Raw genomic sequence first — 24,821 nt, forward strand, 5'->3', positions numbered from 1 at the left:
GAGTGGAGGGACAATCTGGATTAACCCCCTGGGACGTCATTCCTCCCCAGGGCGCAGACATCCCTAAGCAAGTACAGTCTTCCCCCGACCCTCCACCTCAAGGAACACAGGATTCCTTCCCTAAAACAGCTGGAGGGTATGGGCTTCTCCCCCAAATGGGAGACCCGCCTCCCAGGAATCTGGTACTTGAGATGGCCAGAGAGGGTGGTGTGGGGACATTCCGGGTGGTGAGAATGCAGCCTCAAGGACATCTGGGATGCTCACAGCCAGCCCAAGGGCTGGAAAGAGTGAGGTTCTCTGGCAAGGATGGGCAATAGCGGATCCTTCTCTCACAAGGGAACGGAGGAAGGCATTTGCCCCCAGTCCTATCATCTGAAGCTGAAGAATTCCTCCCTGTCCCTGGTCATGTCCTGAACCTGTGGGCACTTACCCAGGTCCCCAGGGCTATGGCTATCTGGGGCAGGCTTCAGGTTAGACCCAAGATCAGGCTCTTTCATGGGGCTCCAGGTCTGGGTCTCCTGGCTGGAGGGCAGGTTGGGCTGGCAGCCTTGGGGCAGCAGAGACGGCCTGCGGGCACCTGGGCCTCGGAGTTTGGGGCCTTGGCTCAGGTCCGGGCCGCTGTCCAGCAAGGGCTAGAAGTGCAAGAGGGAAGGGAGGAGGCTGAGTTCCTCGTGGCCACCCCTCCCCGCCACTCCTAGCCACAGCTCTTTCCCTGTTAGCTCTAGCTTCTTCTGCAGGCCCCAAGGACCAACCTGCTCTCCATTCCATCAACAGAAATAATCCCAAAGCATGGAAAAAGTCCAAAGCATGGAAAACCATGGAAAATCACACACCATGGATAATATTCTAAATCCACTTTTTTTTTTTTTGCCATAAAGTTTAAAACTTTTGTCTGTGTTGGGAGGAGGCTAAAATTATCAGCCTCTTCCTTATGTCTTCTCATATGTCATGCTTAAAAGGTCTTTCCCACTCAAAAAAAACTCTTCTAGAATTTTTATGATTTATTTTTGTTTGCTTAGATCTTTGATCCACATGAAATTTATTTTGGTGTAAAGAAATAGAAGCCAGTCTTTTCCTTGATTTTCAGAGTAGGGCAACACCATTGCCTGAATATGCTCCATTCACTGAGTGTCTAAGGTTTACTGATGCCTTGTCTCATGTATATTTGGTTTTATTTCTGGACTTTCTCTTCTGTTTTGTGCATTTAATCTGTCTATTCTTGCGCTGGTACCAAAAAAACATCAAAAGGCAAGGCATAAACTGGGAAATATATTTGAAACATGCATGACAAAGATCATTTTCAAGAAAATCACTGGAGCAGGGGGACAGAGGTAGAATGTGGGTCCAGGGCCTCTACAGGTAATTCACAGAAAATGTATCCAATAAATCCAGGAAAGAACGCTCTGCCTCGTGAACATTGCTCTACATTAAAATAAGGTTTGATTTTTTTCCCCCATTTTCCAGATTGGCAAATACTTAAACATCTGATGACTTGCGCTGTGGCTAATTGTGGCGACAGGGTGCCTCTCTTGGACTCTCAATTGTGGGTGTAAGTGGGTGCACACCTGTGGGAGGAAGCTTTAGCAATGTGCTATCAACATGAAGTGTGCACAGGCTCCTTTGACCCAACAATTTCACTTTCAGAAATTTAATTCTGTGGAAATACACAAGGATGCAAACATGTATGTGCACGCACTGTAGATTGGCTGCAGTATTGTTTGTGAAAGTGAAACTCTGGACACTAAAAAATGTGCATCAAGAGGGGTCGACAAATAAGTTATTATGGTAGATCAATACAACGGAATGCTACACAACCCGAAATCAAAGTGGCAGGTGTCTTCCTACCAATGTGGGAAGCTGTCCAAGATGAAACATATTTAAATTTTTTTATGTTTTTAATTTATTTTTGAGAGACAAAGAGGGACAGCGCGAGCAGGGGAGGGTCAGAGAGAGGGAGATACAGAATCTGAAGCAGGCTCCAGGTTCTGAGCTAGTTGTCAGCATAGAGCCCGATGCGGGGCTTGAACCCACAAACCATGAGATCATGACCTGAGCGGAAGCTGGACGCTTGACCAAGTGAGCCACCCAGGTGCCTTTGAACATATTTTTAAAAAGTAACTTGCAACTATTCGGCATTTTGATTGTAGAGATAGTTACAGGACCATGTGTTTGTCAAAACTCACAGAATGATTCACCAAGAAGAGGAATTGTACTGTAAACAAAAAAGTGAATTAAAAAGACATTAACAGGGGACGCCTGGGTGGCTCAGTTGGTTAAACTTCCAACTTCAGCTTAGGTCATGATCTCATGGCTCGTAAGTTTAAGCACCACATCAGACTCTGCTGTCAGCACAGAGCCCGCTTCAGATCCGCTATCTCCCTCCGTCTCTGCCTCTCCTCTGCTCATTTTCTCTCTCTCTGTCTCAAAATAAGTAAATAAACTTAAAAAAAAAAAGACATTAACAAAGTAAATTGGAGATTTACTTTTGGATTTTGGAGATATCCAATAATAATTGGGTATACTTGGAGATTTGTAATGTGATTATCGAAAACATATATGTAATGTGTGTGTGTGTGTGTGTGTGTGTGTGTGTGTGTGTGTGTTTTAGTATTGATGGAAGGAAACACTGAAAATCAAGTGGGTTTGGACACAAGGAAGGGGTAATTTTATTTTTACTGCCAACTCTGAGTATGTATTACTTCTGAAATTAAAGAAGATTAATTAAAAATGAATTTTGTGCCTCTGGGAAACTTGGTATGCTTGGTAGGGGGAGCGGACTGGGGGGGTCAAAGGCACTTATGAGGTGAAACAGAAAAAGCGTCTCTCAGGTTTTGAGGCCAACAGTTAGCCATGGATTCTTCCTCATTTCTGTTAGGTATTTACCAAGAAGAGGACTGTGCCTTCCCATTAGATGGGGACTCCTTAGGTCAGGGGCTGGGGTCTCCTCTGGGCCTGGGGTCCTGGGGACCGTACAAGGGTATGGGAGAAGAAAAGGCCTGTCGGTCATTGTTAGGTTGGCCCTGAGAGGAGCTGGTACCCTGCCAGGGCTGCTGGGTCCCAAGGGATCCTCAGTCCCCCTCTCCCATGACAGACTGAGTTCCCTCACCCCTGCCCCACCATCACCGCCCCACTAAGAAACAGATGCTGCTACGGTTTCCCTGGCAACAGATTAGTCTAAGATTCAGTCCTTCACCCCGCCAGGGGCTGCAGGGCCTGTGTACGTGCGTGCGCTTGCATATGCGTGTGTGTGTGTTTGTACAAGTGTGTTGGGGAGGGTCGGATTGGAGAGGAAGCCAAGCATCATCTCCGATCAGGGAGAGATGAGCAAAGATGGGCCAGAAGAAAGCAGGAGAGAGCAGATGCTAAGCTGCCCAGAGCTCTCACCAAGTAGGGCTGCATCTAAGGGACGCCTACTGTATACCAGCTGCTGCGCCAGGTACCTCATCTCTTATCAGCCATTGCCTGCAAGAGCCTTCCGCTTACAGCTGGCTCTCAAAAAATATCTGCTGATGGCCGTTATTAGCTCACTCATCTGCATGAGCTATTCCCCCCCATTCACAGAAGGGGAAATTGGGGATCAGAGAGGGTAAGTAAGCAACATGCTTAAGGAGCAGAGTCTGCCTGAGTCCAAGGTTGGTGTCTTCCATCTGGCTAAGCACAGAGAGGGGGCTTCAGGGACCAGGTGGCAGAGTCCCTGCCCCTGGGGAATGTAGGAGCTCATGGAGAGACGGGGAGGGATGGGGGCGGTGGGTGGCCATGGGAGAGTGAATGGCTGCTTTTATGGAAAAGGACCAAACAACCACAAAGCTGATAATAACAAACCCCAATCTGGCTTCAGACAGTGTTTCTCCATCTGGTGATTGTACCCGCTGCCCCCGGCGGATTTGGCAGTGACTACAGATGGTTTTGGTTATGGTGATTGGGGGTGCTATTCAGTTGGTAGAGGCCAGGGCTGCTGCCAAAGATTCTACAATACACAGGCCGGCCCCTGCGACAAGGAATTATCGTTGTCAGGAGCACCGAGGCGGAGAAACGCTGGTCTAGCTGAACGGTGGGCGACTGGTCCTGCTTCGGCTCTACCCCTGCGATGATCTCTGCCAGGGGTGCACGTGCAACACTCGGGATTTGCCGAAGGTGCAGGGCGATGCGGGAGGGAAGCAAGGGCTTTGCAGGGGGAGGGTCCTGGGTCACAGTCCCCTGACTGGCTCTGCGACTCTGGATAAATCACTTTACCTTTCTGGCCCTCAGTTTCCACATCTATACAGAGAGGGGGTGGTCAGCTCCCCACCCCCAACTCCTCTCCCAGGAGTGCTATAAAATCACAAGAGAGTGGATAGGGATGCTCCCTGCTGGCTGGGAAGCGTGTGTTCACGAAGCGGGTGATGTCACTGGCCAATGGGTACCATCATTAGAAAGGAGACCAGGCAGGTGAAGGTGCAGAAAAATGAAGAGGAAGTGACTTTTGGCAGGAGACGTTGTGCACACGCCCCATCCTTGTGGCTGCAGCAGGGGACACTGCTCTCTCCCCACCTGTGGGCTCCCCCAGCTCCAACGTGCCCTGCCCGCTCGGTACCTGCAAATCAATCTGCCACCACGAGGCCTCTGTGCTGGTCTGGTCGGTGAGGTCCTGCAGTTTGGCTTTCCGCAGTGGGTATCTCCTGGCAGGCACTGAGGAGGGGTCGCTGGCTGTGGTGGCCCTCGGGGAGGGCTTGTGGTTGGTGATCTGGTTGGTGCTATATGCCCGCCGTCGCTGGGAGAAGTCCAGACCTGGATAGGATGGTGACAGGGGAGCCATCAGGGTGGAGAACAGCGGGAGAAGAGAGAGGGGCTGGCATGCTCCTTTCCTGCTTGGGAACGTCTTGCATTTTCCACCGCTTGCCTGGTGAAAACTTTGCAGGTGTGTCTCAGCTCACCCGGCATTCAAAGCCTTGCCTAATCTGGGCCTAATCCACCTACCCAGCTACTGTCCTCTTTCAGTGTACTCTGTGGTCCCCATGTACCAGTGAGTAATCAGTTGTGTCTGTGTTTTCTAGGCGTCACACGTCCACGTCTTGGGTCCATTTCTGCTGCCCAGAATCTCCTCTCTCTTCCCATTTCTAAGAACCAGTGCCCTCATTATGTCTTTGTTGATATCTTCTACTAATGTGTCTTGGGACCCGCAGAGCTTGTTCAACTTTCCTGTGGTCCCTGTCACTCTGCTTCTATCCGAGTTAGGGCCGATCGTACCTCTTTCATGAGGCAGAGAGCTTCTGAAGGACAGGCGTGCACATTTGGGTTACCTTTGCTTCCCAGATCTGGGTTCGGTACTCAGCCTTAGAAGGTGATCCCTTCTCTCTCTCTCTGCTCCTCATGAAATTCTCTCTCTCTCTCTCTCTCTCTCTCTCTCCACCCTTGATCACTTGTGCCCTCCCTCTCTCTCATAAATAATAAATAAATAAATAAATAAATACCCTATGTCAAGAAATTAATACCAATAAGAAGTTTTGGATGCAGACAGCTCTTAGTTCCTTTGTCTGTACCCTCCCTCTTTCAAGTTTCATGAGCTTAGCCAAACTGCTTAAAGTCTGCAAGCCTCTGTTCCATCATCTGCAGATAGGGAGAATAGTACTCATTGGCACAGCTGCAGTGAGGTTGTATAAAAAGCTTAGCACATAGTAAATGTTCAGTAAAATGTAGCTACCAGGGCCTCCCTGGAGGAGAGAGCAGAGCACAAGGGGCATCAGGCTAACCAGGACTGGTGATGGAGTCTCTGGTGGACGGTTGGGCATCTTTGGGCTGCCTCAGGCTGAAGGGTGTGCCCACACCCTTGGCACAGTCTCTTCTGTCTGGGCTGGGCCCCTCGTCCTGTGAGTGGTAGAAGACAGAGCTGCTGGACTCCTGGGAGTGCAACATGCCATATCGTCTCCTCTTGTCCTGGAGGGAGGGAGAGAGGAGGGCGCTGAGGGCGAGGCTAGATGTCGGAAAGAACAGGTGCAGGGCAGCAAGCCGTGTGACTGGAGGAGATGCGCCTTCCATCTTTGAAGGCCTGGAATAGCAGGAAAGCTTTTTGCTGGCTTGATTTATTTAGGCAGACTTCTGTGTAAGAGACGCTGGGATTGATTTTCCATAACATTTATATTGTTTATGTTTTTAATTATCTTCTTTATTTAAACATTAAAAAAAATATGATCCTAAATGCCACTGCTGGCTCCAAATAGGTCACCAAAATCAACAAAATGAACCATCTGTTCCTTCCATTCCATTCTCCATGATAGAAACATATATATATATATAAAACATGAGGGCTTTGGAGGATCACTGAACTGTATTACCTTTATCAGTGTCTTGAATTTTGCACTTGAAACATTTTGGAATTCCTGCATGTCAACTATTCTTTTGAACAATTATCTGAAAAATATCCTTCCCTCCCTTATTTTTAAGCATTCACTTTGTGGCCATTTATTTTTGCCGCCATAAAAATTTGCTACAGTGAATCCCTGGGCATGAATCCATTACATCACTTTTATCTCTATGCATTAGATTCTTAGGAGGGATTTCTGGGCTGAAAAGCTATGTATTTCTAATTTCATTAGTTATCTCTAGATTGCTTTCCAGGGGCGCAAATCCCGTTTCCACCACAATGTACAAGAGGACCCTTACCCAACAGCCCCGGTAAGAGCAAGAGAAAATTTGCCGTTCTCATGAGTAAGGAAAGGAGAAGGGATCAGATGACCCCTTCCAGTGACAGGGTGGGCTGGTGCTCGGCTGCCTCCCAGAAGGGGTCCAGCCTCTTCAAAGACTGACCAGCTTCTCCCTGTGTTTGAATGTCCTGCTCTCCACAACACATTAACCATTACCCTGACCATGATTCTTAGCAGATTCGATAACATTGTAAAATCTGGAAATTCCATATAAAATTCTAACTCCTCTTGTAAGATTGAAAACACATTTAACACAGCGCCCACCTTCCTGCACGGGAACAGTCTGTTAGAGCTGGATAGGGACCACCCAGTTTAGAAGGGTGTGTGCTGTCCAGTTTGCCATATCCTTTATCACTCCTTACGGCCTTTCTGTGGCCTCAGTGATCACTGCTATCCCTCATGGCATGTTCCCCTTATTATTTCTATAAGTCCATTTCATTTATTTTATACCTGCACAGTCACTCCAGGCAATGAATTTGCAACTCCTGCTTAAAAATAAAAGACGGGGACAAATCCTTCAACCAGGACAGGAGAGACTCACTAAAGAGGGAAGAGGGATGGGGAATCGCTGTTCAGGCAATCTCCCACATTTCAGCATGAACTCCACTGTCCGTTTAGACATTCCTCACTTTTATCTCATGTCTGTCACCCTTTGCAAGAGAATTATCCATGTAAATAAAATACCAACTCATCCGAAGAGACATGACCTGAAACAGCGTTTGGGGAAAGAAACCCGAATGCAGTTACTCTGAACTGAATTGTTTATCAATATCCCTTGGGGGAGATTATATAAAATAAAGGTTCCTGGGGCCTTACCCTCAAAGACTTTAATTCAGTAGGCCCAGGTTGGAGGCTGGGGTCTGCATTTTAAGCATGTTCCCCCAAAGTTTATGCTGCAGGGGATCTTAAGAACCACTTATTGTGCTGATATCATTTACCCAAGAAATGCCACCATGACCACATGCCCATGGCCTGGCAACCATGGCCCGTAACGGTAAACCCCAGATCCAATTAGTTCCCAGTAGTCTCTCCAGCTAAGGGTGGCTTTGTGGGCAAGGTTCTGGCATGTCTAAGGTACTTACGGATCTGGGATGGGAGATGTATAAGGAGGCATCACACACAATGCCATAGCCCACCAGCCGGTCTCCAGGGAAGAGGGAGCTGGTGCCGACAGGGGAAATGAGGACCTCCGTGGTCTCAGGGAAGACCCACTCCACAGTTACGTCACTCAGGACTGGGGCCATGGCCTTCTTCAGGGATCTGATCATCTGATGGCAGGAGCAGAGCACAGGTTGGAGGCATATCTGAGCAGGGGCTTGTACATATGAGAAGCACAAAGATCACGTGGGCATGAGCATGAGGGGGTGTGAGCAGAGAACAAGACCCAATAGGCCTTGGGGTGACTTGTCCAGGGGTGAACATGCCTCTGAGATTCTTAGACCTACTAGAATGCTTCTCTAAGCCTTGCATTGTATAATGAGAGAACCCAAGACCCAAAGAAAGGTTGTGACTAGCCCAGGGCCCACAGAAAGCAGACTGGAGAGTGATCTTGAGCAAGTTAATTTGCCTCCCTGGGACCTCACTCTCCCCTTCCAATAAAGTGAGTTAGGAATTTTCAACTCTCAACGTCGTTGGGAAGATTAGCTGAGATACTGGATTTGAAGTAGCTGCCTCTTGATAAATGTTCAATAAATGACTGCTTTGGGGTGGCTCAGTCGGCTGAGCGTCCAACTTCAGCTCAGGTCATGATCTCATGGTTCATGAGTTCGAGCCCCACGTCAGGCTCTGTGCTGACAGCTAGCTCAGAGACTGGAGCCTGCTTTGGATTCTGTGTCTCCTTCTCTCTCTGCCCCTCCCCTGCTCACTCTCTGTCTCTCAAAAACCAAATAGATGTTAACACATTTAAAAAAAAAGTGACAGCCGTGGTTTAGCATCAGCAAGGCCGATTTCTTCAAAGGTACCGCAAAGCTGGAGAAAAAGCCATAGAGGCGCACTCCCAGATCTCCCTCTGAGGAAGACTGTGTCCTTTTGCAGCAAGGAACACAGCAACAATGCTCCAGCTCCTGAGCAAAGACCACACCTCTCCCTGGAAGCACCAAGGCAATGGCTGAGCAGGGCAGAGATGCTAATGCCTGGCGTTTCAGCCCAATCTGACTCCCTAGTGGGCGATCTTTGCTCCGGAGCTCCCTGGTGGGTTGGCTGAGACCTTGTCAGACCTGATGTCAGGCTCTCCTGGCTCAACCCTGCTTCCTTTTCTCCCTTTCACAGGTATGAATATGTGTCCTGGACTGAAGAGTTCCCCTTCCTGCTTCTTTCCCAGACATTGTCCTCCAGTGAACCCCTTGCACTCAACTCCAGCTGGTTCGCGGAGGACCTGGGCTGACATAGGCATTTTCTAAGGGCTGGGTTATTTGTGCCAACTGTGCAGAAAATAGAGAGAAGACTATCATCTCCTTGATTTCTGTGTCCTTTAGATTTCATCTGGGCCACCATCTGTCATCATCAGGAATGTGGCCAGAAACGACCCCAAACACAACACGTATCCATAGAGGCAGTGGCTCTTGCTGAAGCCCCACCCCTGCCCAGCCAGCGAATGGACCATGTGGATCCAGGGGCTGGAGGCCAGGGGATCTAGTACCAGCTCCAGCGGTTGCCTGCTCTGTGGCCTCTACCTCTCTAATTCCCACTGGGGTGTAGTGTGGCCTAGCGGGGAGCTCAGACCTGATTGAAATGAAGTCCCAGCTCCGCCACTGAGTTGCCGTATGACCGAACTGGGCCTCTGAGGTGCCAGCGCCAGAAGAGACTGAGCCCCTGTCGCCTACCTTGGGTTGCAGCCGTTCCCCCTCCACCAGAAACTCAGCACTGCCCTTGGACACAGTTGCCAACCCTTTCACCAGTCTGTGGCACACGTTGGGTCCAATTCCAAAGCTATAGCACCTGGGAGAAGGGGGGGGGGGGAGAGAGGCTGCTACTTCCCGCCCTCTGTGCCATCTCTGTCCCTTTGGCGGGGAAAGGGACAGAGCATGAACCAACAGAGCTGATCCTCACATCGAAGGTGGAGGGTGAAGGAGAAGGAAGAGGGCCAGCAGTGGGCACTCACGTTCACAACAGCCCATAAGCTCCCACCCTGGCACAGAGTCAGAGCAGCCAGAAGGACTTCCTCTGCCGAGGCTGCCCTTGGGAAGCAAAGGTGTGGGCATCTCATTCCTTCCGAACTCTTGAGACAGAAAGGCAAACTTTGAAGTCAGCTACACCACCCTGGACACAAGGCACTGTAGGAATTGGGAGTTCTCTCCTCTCCTTCCGGCATTTTCCATGATGCCCTGGTTCAGGCACCCCCAGCCCAGGCCAGCTCAGGATAACCAAGCCCTAGACCTTCAGCCTGTGCCCACCTGGTGGAGAAGGCATGGTTTCGCACCAGTTCTAGCACCTTCCCGGTGTTGTTGACGGCACCGTCTGTGATCAGGAAGAGGAGCCGTGGGTGGCCTCGGTGCACTGGCTGCCGGGTGATCCACTTGAGCGGGGAGAGGATGTTGGTGCCACCCATGTCAGCCCGCATTCTCTGGATGTTATCACAGGCCATGGCCACGCTCTCCTGCAGGGCAGTGTCACAGACAGGGGAGGTAGTCCCCAGGATCACCATATGGCTCCAAGACTCCAACCCCCTCGAAGGATAGTCCTGTGTTTCCTTAGATCTTAGTTGGATCTCACTGGATTGATGCATGTTCCCAATTTCAACCCTGTCCCATGTGCAAGAAGGATAGATGGCCACTCGTTGGGGTGATCTGCCCAATAACACCCCCTACTGGTGCCCCAAATGCTATTGATGGTGTGCTAACTTACATTTTCCTTTCTTTGTTCTTCATTAAAAATATAAACACCCCTGAAAAGGTAGCACATCAAACCCCAATGGCTCAGCACAAATGAGGTGTCCTTTTCTGATGAGAAAGGCAAGAGGTGTCATGCTAAGAACATTACACTAGACGCCTCAAGACTCGAGTCCTGACCTGCCTATGATGCTAAATCCCTATGGTACTTTGAGGAAATCAAATTCTTCAGATTCTCTTCCCCCTGGATCAATACTGTGAAGCCCAGCTGTCCAAAGACTCCTGGCACCAGATGGATGTCAAGAACAGGTTCTCACTGGACATCAGATGTCCTGCTCCTGATTCACGAAGATGCTCTTTCAACGCCCATGCTTGGGGTAACGGCATGTAGCAAAAGTCTTGAAACATATATGGACCTTTTAAACCAACAAGACTAAGGATTTATCCCAAGGGAATCATTAAGGATGGGTGCAGAGTCCTTGCTACACAGATGACTGAATAGAAAAAAAATGGAAGCAATTTAAATGCCCAATTGTAGGAATCTAGTTAAGTAAGTCCCGATTTACCCGTGTAGTGAAATACTAGTAAGCCATTAAAATTACGCTGCAGATTAATATTTACTGGCATGGGAATGTGCTTATGGTAGGCTGTTGTGTTACGGCAGGTCTAATCCCATCTTTATAAAAAAATGCATCTAAACACATAGAACAAGGTCTGGAGGGATTGATTCTAAGCTTATAACAGTGGTCTTTCTTTGTCTTTTTTTTTTTTTTTTGTAATGTGATCATGGGGGATTTAAAAAATTTTCTTTGTTGATTAGCCAGATTTAAAAATTGTGGGATTGGGGCACCTGGGTGGCTCAGTCAGTTAAGCGTCCGACTTTGGCTCAGATCATGATCTCTCAGCTCATGAGTTCAAGCCTTGCATGGGGCCCTGTGCTAACAGCTCAGAGCCTGGAGCCTGCTTCAAATGTTGTGTCTCCCCCTCTCTCTGGCCCTCCCCTGCTCATGCAACTGTCTCTGTCTCATAAATAAACATATAAAATTTTTTTTAAAAAAAGAAAAAAATTGTGGGACAATCAACATATACTTTTTTTTAAATTTTAAAAACCCATGAAGTTATTTTTCACTGAAAAATGTTCTTCCTTCCTCCCTTCCCTCCTTTGCTTTTTTCTTTCTGTTCCTAGACCTGGATTGGATATGCTCCAATTCTGAACAGGCTGCTGGGGACCCAGCCCTCTTGCTCTAAATTGTAGTTTGAACCTTGTGAGTTCCATTCTTAGCCCACCTCCCCACCTATCCCCTCTGCAACCCCCTTACCATTTCCTCCTTGAGCCCATCGACAGGCCTAGGATATGTCCTCTCTCCACCCCTTCTTTGTGCTCCCTCTTTGGGCACACCCATACTTTGCCTAAAATATTCTTTATTTTAAAGAGGAGATGGGGCGCCTGGGTGGCTCAGTCAGTTGAGTGTCCAACTCTTGGTTTCGGTTCAGGTCACAATCTCATGGTTGTGGGATCAAGCCCAGCATGATGCTTGCTTGGGATTCTCTTTCTCTCCTCCTCTCTCTGCCCCTCCCCCACTCATGCATGTGTGTGCATGCTCTCTCTCTCAAAATAAATACACTTAAAAAAAAAAAGAGAGATGTCAGAAGACAAGCTGTCAGAAAATGCCCTACCCAGAGATAGCCTCACTAGTTTTCTGCTTATGGGCATCATTGAGTTTCCACGTAACAGATGGCTTCTGAGGCTGACCTCAGGGCCCCCTGCTCCTTCCTTTTCTTCTTTTCCTCTGCTCCTTACTACCCACCCACTCCTGGACCCAGTCCTGTCCCCTCCTTACCTCACTGTAGGTCTGGCTGGAAGGGAAGAGGGTCTTAAATGTGGATCCAAACCCAATGACATTGAAGAGGCAGGCTGGCATGAGGCTCTTCAGAGCCACCAGCATGGCATCCTAGGGGGCAAGAAAGGGATGTTCAGAATTCAGGAAGGAGCTACGACCTCTGCCACCACACACCAGGGTTCTCATCCCAGCACAGGCGCAGCCCCCAGGCGGGCCTTCCACCCCTGCCCGCACCCTACACTGTCTTCTCCCTCAGATCGAGAAATTTGCTGATGGCAAGCTGGACCAAAGCCATCATCAGAACGCTCCTCCCCCGTGTAGCACGTCTGACTTCTCAAAGCCCTTCTATTATATTTGCCGTTCACCTCCTGCCGAGGCTGAGAGCTGGAGAGAGCAGAGAATACCCACTCCCTTGGACAAAAACAAAATCCATGTCTCAGGGAGGCATGTGGCTGGGCACACTGTTGATGGAGGAGGCTTCTGGCTTCCATCCAGGGCCTTCTGCTTCAGACGGACCCCCCTCCACATTGTTAACTAGGGACAAGTCTCTTAGGGACAGCCTCTTCAGCTCGTATTTGTTAAATGCCCAAGAGATACTTCACACGCGTTACTGCATGTAATCTTAGCAGTAACCCTTTAGGCAGGCACAACATGATTCCCCTTTTACACAAGAGAAAATTGAGGCACAGAGAAGTAGAACAAGTCATTGGTGAGCATTCTGACAATAGTGAAGCCAAAAACTCACACATGTGTCACCTTGCCTCCAAAGTCTGTCAACATTAATGAGTCCTAACCTGCTTAACTATGCAACACTAGGAGACCTTGATGAAGATATATTGAAATAAACACTGACAAAGAAGAAAGGTGGAGAGATGGCGGGGATGGGGGGATGATGATGATGATGATGATGATGATGATGATGATGGTGATAGCAAAGTGCAGTGATAAATACCAAGTAATTACTATGTGCCAAATCCTGTGCTAAGCACTGTCTATTAATTATCTCATTTAATCTCTCTAACATGCATTACAGCACAGTGGTTAAGAAGATATATTTTGAACACATATATGGGTTTAAAATCTCACTTTTGCCATTTCTAACTTGACCTTGGGTTAGTTATGTCACTCTCTGAGCCTCAGCCTGGCACTTAGTAAACATTCAGTAAATGGTTATTATTAACAACCCAATGAGAAACATATTAATAGCAATACCTCTGTTTTAAAGATAAAATAGCAAAGGCTCAGGGACACCTGGGTGGCTCAGTCGGTTAAGCATCAGCTTTGGCTCAGGTCATGATCTCATGGTTCATGAATTTGAGCCCTGTGTCAGGCTCTGTGTTGACAGCTCAGACCTGGAGCCTGCTTCAGATTCTGTGCCTCCCACTCTCTCTGCCTCTCCCCATGCTCCCGTCCTCTTTTTCTCAAAAAGAAAAACATTAAAAAGAAAACTGAGGCTCAGAGGGTTAAGAAATTGCACTGGATTGCAAAACCTAAGAACAGGACAGCTTTTATTTAATTTATTTTTATAATGTTTTTTATTTATTTTTGAGAGACAGAGAGAGATAGCATGAGCAGGGGAGGGTCAGAGAGGGAGACACAGAATCCGAAGCAGGCTCCAGGCTCTGAGCTAGCTGTCAGCACAGAGCCCGACGCGGGGCTCGAACCCACGAACCGTGAGATCTGACCTGAGCCGTAGCTGGATGCTTAACCGACTGAGCCCCCCAGGCACCCCCAGGACAGCTTTTAAAACAGCTCTGAGATCCTTATTCGTGTTGGCTCTGCCTTGGCCCAGAGCTCAGAAACAAGGGGCTCTCCCTCACCCCCAAGCACCCCAGGGGTCTCAGCATGATTTCACAGAGAGACAAACTGTTATATGCCAGAATCTAGAAGGAAGCACTCGCAAGTGGATCTTGGCAACTCCCACAGCAGTACCGCCTTGCAGGCTCCACAGACCTGTGGCCTCCCTCCCATCCCCCTCTGCAAACATCAAACATTAACATCAACCTTCTCTGTTCTCTCCATCTCCTTTTGCTGCCCGTATCAATACATTTTGTTTCTGGACAAAAGAAGTCAATATCTGCTTATTTTTTTCATTAGCTGCTAATGTATATTCCTGCTAGCGGGAGACTGCTGATCCATACAGATTGTCTCTGCTCACACCTATTAGAATTTTTAAAGCCATGCTTTTGGCAGTGAGTGGCAGCTGAAGAATGAGACCAGCTGCAGGAAATTAAATTGGCTGAACTTTCCCCCTTGGCGTGGCTGTTCAGATTTCTATTCCCTCCCACCTTCCTGAGCCCAGTTTTTCCTAAAACAACTACCTAATGGCACACAATTAACGACCCAAGCAACCCTCCCTCCCCCCCATGGCTTCATTGTCAGCGGGGAAAGAAGTGTGTGCCTGAGTAATTTCTGCACCTTTTTCTAAAAGGGGCACGTGTAGCAGGATGGATTGTGCCAATGTAAAACCATTTGTGAAGGGATGACCTTGAGAACAGTGAGCTGAATTGGAAGAGAGAGGAGGGGAGACTCCAAAAGGGAAAAGGACTGAGAGGAGAGTCAGAGGAAGTCATTGTCTGAAAATTCTAGAGGGTAAAGTTTGGAAAGGTCTTTAGTTCAGGAAATAGATTTCCACTCATAAGCTGACTCCATTTAACTGGTAGTAACAGCCTGGACCACTGAGATGACGAGGGGATAGAGAATGAGTCCAGACTCAGGGTGAGAGAAAAATGCCATGGTCAATTATTGATGTCTGTCTGGCCTTAGGAGAGGGACGTGTGACATATGTTTGCCCTCGCTGAATTAATTGTTCTTTCTCATTTTACAGAAAGGATAAATGAATCCCTGGGTAGTGAATCCACTTGTCCAAAGCCACATAGCAAGTCAGTGGCAGAACTGATCCCAAAACCCAGGCATTGCTCTTTCTACTAAACCATGCAGCAGGAATGGCATAATCAGAGAAGAAAGCCTTTCTCAATAAAAGAATATTATAATACTCTACCAGGAGCATAAGGAAAATGAACACTGATCCAAGATATGGAAGGCTTTGACTGACTTCCTCATTAACCCTGTGATGCTGGGGAAATCACCTAACTTCTTGAGGACTTGGTTTCCTTACCTAGAAAATGGCAGAGAAAGTGGATTAAATGCTCTCTAAGAGATATGATAAGATTCCAGGATGCTTTTGAATAACTGAAGAGCTGTCTTTAAAAAAATGGATATAGCTATGGAGTGAAATACACACATGGTCGCACAGTCCTGGGGCGTGCTTCAGCAGAACTATGGACAGCTCCCCATTCTAATTCTTGCCTTTGGTGGCGGGTAGAGGTGGGGAGAAGGTGACAACTAGTCCTGTGTCTCCGTGTCTAGAGTCCTCCAACAGGAGCTTCAATCTCATATACGATTGCTCAGTCATACTTCAAGATTAAATCTAGTCATGGCAAGCCTGAGGAGATAGCTGGCATCACATAACCCACCTAACCCCTCCCCTCCTTGCCAATCCTGTTGCCCTGGAAACAAGAGATTGCTCCAGAGACAAACTAGGAGGAGGGATGAAATTTCAGTTGACAGCAGAGCCGTCTCTTTTCCTGTTCCCACATCCTTCATTTCCTTGAACTATGAGCCTTTACCCAGTTCAATAAACAGCGACTGGGGGCTTTTTATGCCTAAATACGGAGCGAGGCTCCGTGGGGAGAGATAGATGAGAAAGATCTGGTCCTTTCCCTTAATGAGTTCATAACTCCAGCAGCGGAGACACACATCTCCACAACGAAAAATACAAAGCAGAGTTAGATAATGCCATAACTGAGGCGAATAATCTCCTGAAGGAGATGAAACCCTTCTGGATATATGGGGGAAAGTCTCTCTCTCTTCCGCTCTCCTTCAGAGCTTCCCACTGCAAGGAGACCATGCTCCCAGCTACAACTGGCTAGCAGGGCTGCCCCCCGCACTTAACTGTGAACTTCTTGAGGGCAGGAACTATATTTACAACCTGCTGTCTTTCCAGATGGCCAAGCACAGGGCTTTGCACATATTAGGCACTTGAAAAATAAAAAAAGAATGGACTGAATATTTTCAAGTGGATTACACACTCCTTAATGGCTGAGGTCATGTGCGATGAATTTCTGATGTCAGATGGTAGGAAAAGACAGAATGAGTTTGATTTTAGACCACACTGGCTGTGTGACCTTGGGTAGGTTCCTGAAATTTTCAGGATTGGCTTTCCCATTTGGAGAATGGTGAGAGTAGGGCCAACCTCATCCAGATTATTGTATGGATTCAACACCAAGCTGTGCATTAGGTGGCTGGTGTCGTATCTGGCACCTAGTAAGCCGAATGATCTGTGAGTTCCCTCCTCTCTTCTCTGTGCCCATCTCCACTCAGTACCTGGTGAGGTGCCTCAGCCCAAGCAGGCACTCAACAAAGGTTTGCAGAGTGCCAAGGAGAGCTGTGGATGACTTTACCCCTTGGCATACAGAGTTCTACTTCTGCTTATACCACTTCAGGGTTTTATTTGAGGGAACAAGTTGAGTTTAGGTATCTCTGTTCAAACTGATTTTAGAACGTTGAGTTGTCCCTTTCGATCCTGGAGTCATTTAGGGAGGTAGTTCAGGTGCGGAGGGAAGGTTGCTTGGAACAGAGAGCACTGTGGACGCTGGTTTGCCCTGAAGCCCTAAATTCTGGGGTGCCGGTCCTCTCACAGGTACCTTGACATGGTGGATATTGGTCCCACTCATGCTGCCACTCCGGTCAATGAGGAAGATAAACTCCCCGTGGGTCTTTCTCAGGTTCGGCTGGACTGATTGGAGGTCAGGGCAGAAGTTGAGCATGATGACAGAATGGTGGGGGATGTCCTTGTGGAGGCGCCTCCTGATGATTTCTGTCTGGAGGAGAAAGGAAAGCTCTCTCACTTGGGCACCCAAGGCGTCCAGAGCTGCTCCTGGGGCTCACGCTGGCCCCCCACCAAGACTCACCGGGTTTTGTTAAGATCCCAATCACGCTTGGGCACGTCCCTCCGCTGTGTTTGCTTCTTCATTTATACAATGGGGCAGGTGACATTCCCCTTCTCAGGGTGGTTATGGGATGGACTGAGCGGGAAACCCCAGCACAAGTGCAGGAAGGACCTCAGCGGAGAAGTGTGTCTTTGGCTTTCACCCCCAACATCTAAGCCACTCCCTCCGCTCATCTTGGCTGTGAACTTGGTTTCCCTGGGTTTCTCGCCTCTCTCCCTCTGATGACTTCCTCCTCCTTCTTCAGATTTTACCTCTTTAGGATGCCTGCTCCCACTTCAGAGTGGACTGACTATTGCTTCATTTCCTCATTCATGGAATGAAGACAAGGGCCCCGATCTCACGGAGTTATACGGATTCAATGCAATGCTCGTGAAGCCTGCTCCCTGGCACAAAGCAAGTGCCTCTAAAGGGGAGCCGCCGTCACTGTATCTGCTGTTGTGTGTCGTGGGGACCCAGGCACTTCTCACAGTGCGATGTTTTTGCTTACATGTCTGCCCGCCCCCTAGCTTGTATGCTACCTGCGGGCAGGCCATGCCTGAGGCTGTTCTGCATCTTCTAGGGTTTACCTTAGAGCCAGGTTCAGAGATGGACTCATAAACATGAGAGAGAGGACAGCACCACAGTTCTTCATCTTTCTGTGTGTTCTCTTTGCTGGCCCTGGCACGCTGCTGCTCCCTCTGCTTCCGGACTCACCCACGCACATGGCGCCAAATCTCATTTCCTCCCTCCTCACCCTCCCTCTCTCTCCTCACCCTGATTTCCTCTGTCTGCCTTTTTGTCTGACTGTGTCTGCACGCACCTGCTTCTTTGTGTCTGTTTCTCAGTGTTTTCATTTCAGCCCCTTCCCCAGCTCCATAGATGACATCATCACCCATCCAGGTGTTCAAACCCAAGACCTGGGGCTTGTCCTCGGTTCCTGTCTTATCCTCACCCCCTACAGCTACTCGCTCAGCAAAGCGTTGTCAGTTCTGTAGCTGAGATGCACTCTGAACTTGTCTTCTCTCTGTGTCCCCCTCCACCCCCAGCCCAGGTCAGGACGGTACCCCAGCCCAGTCTGGACCTTTAATGCCTCCGTCAGCCACTCTTATCTGCCTGTGGTCTGTTCTCTACGTAGAGCAGGGAGTGTGATCATCCTAGTCATTCCACTGCTTACACAATAGCCCCCCCCATGCCTTGCACCATGGTGATGAGGCCCTTAGTGCCTGACCCTTGCCTACCTGTCCCCGTCATCCTTGCCCACTCTGCTCCCTACATTTCGGCAGCATCCGCCACCTGTTTCCCAAACATGTCAACTTTATTCTGCTTCTAGTTCCGTTGTTCACCACTTACCAGGACTCATTCTCAGACAGGCTTTCTCGAAACACCGGGCTGGACAGCGCCCATGCTTATCACTCATTATCACACTGTCCTGCGGTATTTCTTTCATGGTCCCCAGCCCTCTCTGCCCCGACCTTGCTCATTCATTTTTTCTTGTCTGTGCTAGAATGTAAGCTACACGAGAACAAGGACATGTCATTTTTAGTGTTGTTCTAGTGCCTAGAACAGAGCCTGAGGTCTCCTGGGGATGTAGTGTTTGTCGAATAAATAAATGAGAAATGAATCTGTGTGGGCACCTACATGTGCGTCTCTGAGATTTTTACCCCCCAGTCTCTGTCTCTACTTGTTTCTGCTTCTCTCTGCATCTGTCTCTCGTACATGGTGTCTTCCTCTGTGTCATTTGCCCCCTCTTTGCTAAATCACAGCCTCTGACGGCTTGTCACACTCACTCTTCGTGATTGATGTTCACCTTCTGGATGCCAGCCTCCCTCCTGGTGAGCGACTGAGCTCTCCCTCCCACGTGGAGCTCTTTTGCCAAAGGCCACTGGCCGCCTGGCTTTCTGGAAGACAGAGCCCAAGGCAGCAACAGCCTCAGCTGTCATTGAAAGGAGCCCCTCTGGGAACCTGATTTTTGCCTCAGCGAGGCGGTGTGGGGACCCCGGCCCAGGATTCTCCAATGTCTCCTCCAGTTACCTTTATCCAATTACAATAAACTCATCACTTCTTAGTGGCTGTGGGTGATCCCTGTCATCCCCGGAGCTCATGAGAATACAGGGTATTTGCACAGCCAACCCAAGGTGGCAAATTCTCATTTGCTTCCGCCCTCCCAGAGCTGATTGACTTCAGTCTTGGCAGGCAGAGGAGCCAGCCCTGGACCTGGGAGACCCACTGTTCCCACTGTTGTCCACATGCAATAGTCCTCAGAGCTCGGGGCACCCCCACTCTGAGAACCTGGCCCCAGTCTCTTCCCAGAATCAACTCATCTGGGTGAGGGAGCCCTTCTGGGAAGGCAGATGTTCCCGGTGGGGCCCCGAACATGGGACGATGTGGGCAGTGAGCTACTAACCTTTTCCTTTCACCATCCCTCCTGCCTGCCCCCCCCCCCCAAAACAGGCCTTTCCCTTGGGATGTCTATCGATGGGGATGACGTGAGCAGGGAGGGGTCTCCATGTTCCCATACCCTCCCCCTCTGCCATGGTCCTCTGCCAGTCAGGGAGGGGCTCTTAAATCCAGCCAAGCTGTCCCCACAGGATCGGCTCTGAGTCCTTAGCCTCATGTCACCAAAGCCAACTCCCAAGAGAACGGTCCTCCCTTCCTCTCAGCTGAGCTGTTCTTTTAGGGTGCTACAGCTCCGTGTTCTCATCTAAAACGGGGATTCCAGAAAAAGAAGTGTGCCATCGTTCTTAAACGTGCCTTGGCATTCAGGGCCAGGCTTGGCGTGCAGGGCCATGAGTAGGAGATGCTGCCGGTGTGACTCGTGGCTGGCAGCTCAGCCTCCTCCCAGCCTCCCCACCCCCACCCCGCTGAGGCTTCCTCATAATGGCACTTCAGGCGGGAGGGGGCGGGCCAAGGCAGGCTTCTTCTGGGTTTCTCTGCTCTGCCTTTATTCTTTTTTTTTTTAATGTTTTATTTATTTTTGAGAGACAGAGAGAGAGACAGCATGAACAGGGGAGGGTCAGAGAGAGAGGGAGACACAGAATCTGAAGCAAACTCCAAGCTCTGAGCTGTCAGCACAAAGCCCAATGCAGGGCTCGAACCCACAAACTACGAGACCATGACCTGAGCCGAAGTCGGCCACTTAATTGACTGAGCCACCTAGGCGCCCCCGCTCTGCCTTTATTCTTTATGTAATAGTTACAAGGATCTCAGAGGAAGGAAGAGCAGGAGACCCATTCAGCGGGTGGGAAAATGGAGGCCTAGGGGTAAAGGCGGGGCTGAGAGGGCACCTGGGAGCTCCTTGTAGTGAAGCAACCTAGAGAAGACCAAGGTTGTTTCTGCCACCTGCCTAGAACTGCACGTGGCTTAGGCATCTTGGTGGCATTAGGAGAAGGTGGGCTGGCAGGAAGCAGGAGGACAAGGTGCCTGCTGGGTGACTAGGACACAGAGTGATGGCTGCATCTGGAAGCCCGTGTCCCAGCAGCGCCCCAGCCCATTGCCGGAAACGATGCCTCAGGAGTGACCCGGGCAAGCCACTCTCTTCCCTTGCTCAATATCCTCATAGATGCAGAGATGGCCAAGCCCCCGTGGTCACCCGGGGTCTGCCTCTGCTAATGCGGCTCTGACCGCACTCACCTGTCTCTCTGCACTGCTGCCCTTCTTCATCCCTTTAATGAAATCCGTTCTTCCCTTCAAGTGCTGCTCAAACTCTCCCAGGGTCATGTCCCCTTTCTCCATCAGGACATGTGGCATGTGGGGCTCTGCAGAGAGGAGAGCAACTCTTGGCACATTCAGAGTGTGAGGGCAATGCTGGGGGCCTTGGTTAAGGAGGAGGATCTTTGTGGTTGGGGGAGGAGTCCCAATTTAGAGAGGGGGATAGAATCCCTGCGTTCCTGAAGTGGTGTGGGGCCATGGGAAGACTCCTTCACTAGCAGGCAGGGGTGCCTAGGGGCCATGGAGAACTCACTGCCCCTCTCTGGGCCTCAGTTTAACCATCTGTAAAATGGGAGTGAGACTAGGCTCTGGTCTTTTCAGATCCTGACATTTTATTGAATCCTTCAAGAGGCAAATGAATTGCTCTCTGAGGTTCAGAGCTTCGAGAGTCTCCCTGAGCTTTGGATTTCAAACGTCACTTGCTCAGCTAGCCTGGGAGCAAAGGTTCCCATTGGGTGGATGAGACTCCACCCCCACCGCCGGGGCCTCTGGAGTTAGAGTCTTGGCTGGAGGTACTCAGTTCTGCCAGCTACAGTCATGTTTCCAGGAGCCACTAGAGCCGGCCTCTCTCTGCTCTCCTTTGCCTTCTCCCTGGCTGGCCACGTGTCTGTGCCCCACAGGATCGGTACCTCCTCCCTCCCACAGACGCCCCCTCCCGGGGACCCCGCCTGGTGCCCAGTACCGCTGGGGTGGATGAGGATCTCCACCGGTCGGTCGAAGGTGTGCTTGTTGGCCAAGGTGATAATGATGCTCTTGGCCGAGGGTGCAGACGGGGCAGCGTCAGCGCGGATCTCGTGGGTGGGACTCTCCACCCCTGGGTGGTGCAGAAAGATAAGTTCAGGAGTCTCGGGAGAAATAGGGGCTCTCGGTTGGGGACAAGGAAACCCAGGTCAGACAGGAGACACAGCTCCTGTCCTGCTGTGCAACCATGGACAGGTCTCCTCAATCCCCCATCTGCAAAATGGGGGCTTAGACAGGTGATGTATGTGAGCTTTCCTGCCCTGACCTCAGGATCCACTGGGTCAAAGGGTTGCTTCCTCGTCGTGCACATAAAGAAAGGAAGAGCTCAGTGCTCGATCGCTGGGCACTCTGTAAATGCCATCACGCTGCTCTGGGAGAGCACTCATTGACAAGAAACTGTGTCCTGGTGTCCCTTTTAAACCTTGAGTGGGCTGGGGAGGGGAGCCCCCAGAACACTAGCCCCCAACTCTGGTTGCATGCTAGAATCATCTGGGCACTCTTAAATATCCCAGTGTCCAGGACACAGCCCAGACCACTGTCATCGGCAGCTCTGCGTGGGATCTGCGTGGCAGGATTTGAAAAGTCCCCTGCTGATGTGACTATGCAAGGGAGCCACTGAGGTGGGCATGGGGACAGCCTTGAAACCTGTCCTTGGGAGGGGCTCATCTTTGGGCCACACATTGGGGAGCAGGAAGTGGGGGTCCAGGAAGCTCTGTGTGCTTCAGGTTGTCTTCCATCTGAGCAAGGCAGCTTCCCTGCCCTCCCCCCACTCTTCTCCATCCCCTGGCAGCTTTCTGCTGGAAGCCCTCCCCACCTCCGGGCCTCAGGTCTTCCTCCCGTCCCCATCCTGTCTGGGCGGCGCTCTCTCTCACCTGCAAGCAGGAACGGCCCACGGATCTCCAGCTGGAAGTTGAACTCGTATTCCATGGGGTTGGACACATCCGTGTCCAGCAGAGTTGCCAGGCACAGCCTGTCCCAGGAGTCCAGGGCCCCGGTGCCGAAACAATGCTTGTCTTTGCTGGGGAGGTGGCAGAGAGGAAGCAGGCAGCCAGGGCAGCGGCAGGAAGACGGAAGAAGCTAGTGAGTCCCAAGCAGCCTTGGCATTCCCCGCAGCCCAGCCCAAAAGGGGGCTGAGGAGACTCCTCCCACTCTAGACCCTTACTCGGCAGGAGGACCTGACCCCAGAGAGAGCCTGGACTCTGACATGAGGCACAGCAACCCACAGTGGATTGACCAGGCGCCTGGCCCATGCTCCAAAGCATTGGCGCCTATTATTCTCACCACCTCCCATAGAAGAGCCATCAGGGCCCCCATGTCCCCGATTTCCCACATGAGAAAAAAGAGGCTCAGCAAGATGCAACGACCAGCCTAAGTTCCCACAACTAGCACTTGGCAGAGAGTGTCCTCACCAGGCCAGCCTGGCTCCCCAGTCTTGGATCCCCGCTCTTCTCTGGGAGCCGGGAGCCCCTTGCTCAAGCCACTTCTTCAGCGCTGGGTTTTCCAACCATTAAATGCGGATAATAATGACAGTTGCCTTGAGCTGAGTTGTTCCAGCAAGTCACCTGCTGAAGGCTCAAGTTCCCAGGCTCTTTCTGGGTCATCCCTCCCTGTCTTTGACACTGCTCCATCCCCCACCCCTCAGGGTTACACCCTCTAAGGTCTTTGTTATACCTGCTTAATCTGCAGGTCTCATGGCTTGTGTGTGTGTGTGTGTGTGTGTGTGTGTGTGTTCAATGGAAGAGAGTGCTTTCGTCATGAATCCCATTCCATCACTTCCCTTGTTTTGCTCACTGCTATTTTTTAAGCTCTGTCCAGGTGGGCTGTCTACCGGTTTGCTGGGACACGTGCCACCTGGGGGCATCTGTGATATTGTACTTCTTTGTTCCTGGCTCCCTGCATCCCTTTTGTGCACTTAGGAAGCAATGTCTCTGGTGGTGCCTGGGCCAAAGGACAGCCGCTGTGTGTCACCAGATTGCTTTCTAGGTTGCAAAGTTTCCATTTCCGCCAGCAGTGGACAGGAGTCTCCTCTCGCCACCCTCACTAACCCTCGGTGTTATCTGTTATTTTTTCTTGTGTCACTGCCTGAGCAGCTCCGAGGCTCCCGGAGACTGAGGCAGGCTTCTCCTGAGAGCAAGGCTTACTTCCGCCTGCCGGACCGGGCAGGAGTAAGCTTCTCAGGGCCTCCTGGGCCCCTTCTTCATCCACCAAGGTCTTGAGTGTCCCCAGCTCTGGTAGGCCCTGCCTCTCAAACACAGAAGACTCGAGGCCAATGTCAGCATGCGGAAAGACAGCACACAAGCTGGTGTCCCCCGTCTGAGACTGGCTTGTGGCACCAGCTTCTGTGTTGTGACAACAGGCGTCCTCACCTAGGCTTCAAGCTCCTATACAGTCTGACTCCCCATCAGCCTCTGACCTCTCTCCCACTCTGCTATGAACTTTGTTGCTTTCCTGGGGCTCCTCTCCCACACCATGCCCGCTGTTGCCTCGGGGCCTTTGCACTTACCCCTCCCTCTGCCCTCTGCATGGAATGTTCTTCCTCCAGCATATCTCCTCCCTCCCTTTTCTCAGATCAGGCTTCAAATGTTGCCTAAGCTGTCTATTCTAGCAAAAATAGCACCCACACCACTCTACCCCCCCCTCCCAGCCTCTACAGCACTTAACCTCATAGAACTCGCCTAACATATTACATGTTACGGGCTTATTTCTTTATTAACTCTCTGCCTCCCCCTTCCGCTGTCGGAATGCCAACCCCAGGAGGACAGGGACCTTGTCTGTCTGGTTTACTGCTATGTTTTCCCAGCACCCAGAACAGTGCTTGGCACACAGTAGGTGTTTAATTACTGTTCATTCCTCAGGACTGAGGAATGCCCTCAAGGCTCACTCCACATGGGAAGTGGCAGTAACCCCTCAGCCCCCTCCACAGCCCCCAGCTCCGCCTGAGGTCAGTATTTTGGTGGTGTCTAGAAATTTGCTGCCACTGTCTTGTGCGCTCCCGGGAGCCCTACCAGGGTGTGTGTGAAAGTCCCGGATGTA

At 50.3% G+C, this 24,821-nt stretch overlaps 1 protein-coding gene across 2 annotated transcripts in view; it reads right to left on the reverse strand.

Moving 5' to 3' along the window:
• VWA5B1 (von Willebrand factor A domain containing 5B1) overlaps window positions 1-24,821 on the reverse strand; it is a 62,952-nt gene that overhangs the window by 14,960 nt on the left and 23,171 nt on the right. The window contains exons 6-17 of one of the 2 annotated variants that reach the window (XM_029947327.1): window positions 22,661-22,806; window positions 21,730-21,861; window positions 20,970-21,094; window positions 19,127-19,237; window positions 17,055-17,231; window positions 12,349-12,459; window positions 10,073-10,275; window positions 9,503-9,617; window positions 7,763-7,948; window positions 5,730-5,913; window positions 4,574-4,767; window positions 431-632 (exon numbers count right to left, since the gene is read on the reverse strand). In XM_029947327.1, the coding sequence (XP_029803187.1) occupies window positions 431-632; window positions 4,574-4,767; window positions 5,730-5,913; window positions 7,763-7,948; window positions 9,503-9,617; window positions 10,073-10,275; window positions 12,349-12,459; window positions 17,055-17,231; window positions 19,127-19,237; window positions 20,970-21,094; window positions 21,730-21,861; window positions 22,661-22,806 (1,886 nt within the window). The remainder of the gene's footprint in view (window positions 1-430; window positions 633-4,573; window positions 4,768-5,729; window positions 5,914-7,762; window positions 7,949-9,502; window positions 9,618-10,072; window positions 10,276-12,348; window positions 12,460-17,054; window positions 17,232-19,126; window positions 19,238-20,969; window positions 21,095-21,729; window positions 21,862-22,660; window positions 22,807-24,821) is intronic. The other variant, XM_029947328.1, reaches the window with a different exon arrangement.

Source organism: Suricata suricatta, chromosome 8 (assembly GCF_006229205.1).
Source record: "Suricata suricatta isolate VVHF042 chromosome 8, meerkat_22Aug2017_6uvM2_HiC, whole genome shotgun sequence".
NCBI lineage: Eukaryota > Metazoa > Chordata > Mammalia > Carnivora > Herpestidae > Suricata > Suricata suricatta.